Source organism: Lupinus angustifolius, unplaced genomic scaffold (assembly GCF_001865875.1).
Source record: "Lupinus angustifolius cultivar Tanjil unplaced genomic scaffold, LupAngTanjil_v1.0 Scaffold_22_32, whole genome shotgun sequence".
NCBI lineage: Eukaryota > Viridiplantae > Streptophyta > Magnoliopsida > Fabales > Fabaceae > Lupinus > Lupinus angustifolius.
In genome coordinates, this window is record NW_017719789.1 from 1 (window position 1) to 2,990 (window position 2,990).

A 2,990-nucleotide genomic window follows, 5' to 3' on the forward strand; every position below is an offset into this window, starting at 1 on the left:
ACATGCTGAGTAAGGAAGCAGATAACTGGTGGGAGTTTACCAGGAGGCAGATGGAGCATGAGCGCCAGGTGGTCAGCTAGAATACATTCAAGGACAAGTTTCTACAGAAGTATTTCCCTGCTGATATGAAGACGAGGAAGGAAATGGAATTCCTGAAGCTTCAACAGGGGATTTTGTCGGTGGGAGAGTATGCCGCCAAGTTCGAGGAATTGGTGAGGTATGCCCCACATTACAATGAGATTGGAAACGAGAGGTCAAAGTGGGCTAAGTTCGAGGATGGACTTAAGCCCGACCTGAAGGTGATGTTCGTTCACCAGCAGATACCAGACTTTGCAACTCTGGTCAACAAGTGCAGGCTCTACGAGGAGAGCGTCAGAGCGAGGAATGCGACACTGAAAAGTGTTATATCACCTCCAACAATTTTCAGTCCACAGAGGAGTGGTGGACAGGGGTTTGGAAGGGGAAGGCCTTTCAACAGTAATCAAAGGTCTGCTGCGTCTTCTTCAGGAAGTCATCAGAGAAGCTTTCAACCTTATAACAACAGAGGCTTTAGTCCAGGAAACAACAACAACAATAACAACAACAATAACAACAACAACAGCCACAACAACAACAACAAGATGAGTTCGTCTGTCAGGAACTATAATCAGACTGCGACACCAGTGTGTCCCAAGTGCAAGGGAAGGCACGTTGGTAACACCTGTGTGACCTGTTTTCATTGCAATGAGGTAGGGCACTACAAGACTTCATGCCCAAAGCTAAAGAGGGAAGCAGTGAACTCAGTGCAGGCAGCACGACCCAGGGCTCAGGGCAGAGTGTTCACGATGAGCGGAGCAGAGGTCGGGGCTAACGAAGATCTCATTCAAGGTACCTGCAATGTTAACGAGAGTCCTTTATCTGTACTGTTTAATTCGGGTGCGACCCATTCCTTTATTGCTATTGATGTTGTCAACCGTTTAGCTTTACCTGTTGTGTGTTTACCTCATGATTTGCTTGTATCCACACCCACCAGTGAACCAGTTATCGTGTCAACCGTGTGTTCCCAATGTCCGATAACTTTAGAAAGCTGAGTATTTTTGGTGGACCTGATATGTCTACCCTTATCCCAGTTAGATATCATTTTAGGGATGGACTGGTTATCTAAAAATCATGTTCTTTTGAACTGTTTTAGTAAGACCATAGTGTTTAGCGAACCTATAGAATCTAGTAAACCCAATTATGAGGCTAATAATACATCTGCCAATGAGATGGAGAAGTTGTTGAAGAACGGAACTCAGGTGTTTATGATGTTGGCGGCGTTAGAAAAGGAAGGTAGAGCAGAGATTCAGAGCCTACCTGTAGTCAGAGACTTCTCCAAGGTATTTCCGGAAGATATTCCCGGATTACCTCCAGTAAGGGAGATAGAGTTTGATATCGATCTAGTTCCTGGAACTGGACCAATCTCTATCGCTCCTTATCGGATGGCACCGTTGGGGCTAACGGAGTTGAAGAAGCAGTTGGAAGATCTGCTGCAGAAGCAATTTGTCAGACCTAGCATTTCGCCGTGGGGTGCACCAATATTGTTTGTCAAGAAAAATGATGGTAGCATGAGGTTGTGCACCGACTACCGACACCTGAATAAGGTCACCATTAAAAACAAGTATCCCTTGCCGAGGATTGATGATTTGATGGATCAACTGAAAGGAGCTACTGTGTTTTCTAAGATCGATTTGAGATCTTGATATCACCAAATACGCGTGAAGTCGGAGGATATTCCGAAAACTGCTTTTCGGACACGTTATTGTCATTATGAATACTTCGTAATGCCATTTCGTGTAANTATGAATACCTCGTAATGCCATTTGGTGTAACCAATGCTCCTCCAGTATTCATGGATTACATGAATAGAATTTTTCATCCTTATCTCGACACCTTTGTGGTCGTATTTATCGATGATATTCTAATTTACTCAAAGAATGCGGAAGAACATGTCGAGCATCTGCGAGTGGTGCTGCAGATATTGAAGGACAATAAGCTTTATGCCAAACTTTCGAAATGTGAGTTTTGGCTAGAGTTTGTAAATTTTCTCGGTCATGTGATCTCGAAGGGAGGAATTGCAGTGGATCATGCAAAGGTGGAGACTGTAATGGACTGGAATTCTCCTAAGTCAGTAACGGAGATCAGGAGTTTCCTTGGTTTAGCAGGCTATTATCGGAAGTTCATTGAAGGATTCTCCAAACTAGCGTTGCCACTGACTATGCTGACAAGGAAAGATAGAGCGTTTGTCTAGACGGCCAAGTGTGAAGAGAGTTTTCAGGAATTGAAGAAGAGGTTGACCATAACACCTGTTTTGATATTGCCAAATCCTATCGTAAACTACGATGTGTATTGTGACGCGTCGAAGCAAGGGTTAGGTTGTGTGTTGATGCAACAAGGAAAGGCAGTGGCTTACGCGTCAAGACAATTGAAGACTCATGAGAAAAACTACCCAACACACGATTTGGAACTAGCTGCGATCGTTTTTGCTCTCAAGATATGGAGACACCATCTGTACGGTGTAAGGTTTGAGGTTTTCAGCGATCATAAGAGCTTAAAGTACTTATTTGATCAGAAGGAACTGAATATGAGGCAAAGAAGATGGATAGAATTTCTCAAGGATTATGATTTTGACCTCTAGTACCACCCTGGAAAAGCAAATGTAGTAGCTGACGCATTAAGCAGGAAGTCTTTGAATATCTCGACGATGATGGTTAGCGAGATGAAAATGATAGAAGAATTCAGAGATTTGAATCTAGCGGTTCAAGTTGGACCTAAGAGTTTGATTTGTGGCATGCTCACCGTAATGAATGAGTTCATGGAGCAATTGAAAGGTTTACAAGATTCGGACTCAGAACTGCAAGAGAAGAAAACCCTGTTGGTCGAAGGAAAAGCCCCATAATTTCAGATTGGGACTGATGGGGTACTCAAGTGCAAAAACAGAATTAGCGTGCCAAGAGACCCTGATTTGAGGA

The 2,990-nt window shown here is 43.5% G+C and overlaps 2 protein-coding genes across 2 annotated transcripts; both read left to right on the forward strand.

Annotated features, from left to right (window-relative positions):
- Positions 1 to 143: 143 nt before the first annotated feature.
- LOC109338343 lies at positions 144 to 1,721 on the forward strand. The gene is made up of 3 exons (XM_019575553.1): positions 144 to 546; positions 733 to 1,027; positions 1,172 to 1,721. Exons 1-3 carry the CDS (start codon positions 144 to 146, stop codon positions 1,719 to 1,721), a joined length of 1,248 nt encoding a protein of 415 aa, XP_019431098.1.
- Positions 1,722 to 1,879: 158 nt separating this feature from the next.
- On the forward strand, positions 1,880 to 2,269 carry LOC109338345 (uncharacterized mitochondrial protein AtMg00860-like). The gene has a single exon (XM_019575554.1). The coding sequence runs from the start codon at positions 1,880 to 1,882 to the stop codon at positions 2,267 to 2,269; it is 390 nt and encodes a 129-aa protein (XP_019431099.1).
- The last annotated feature ends 721 nt before the right edge of the window (positions 2,270 to 2,990 follow it).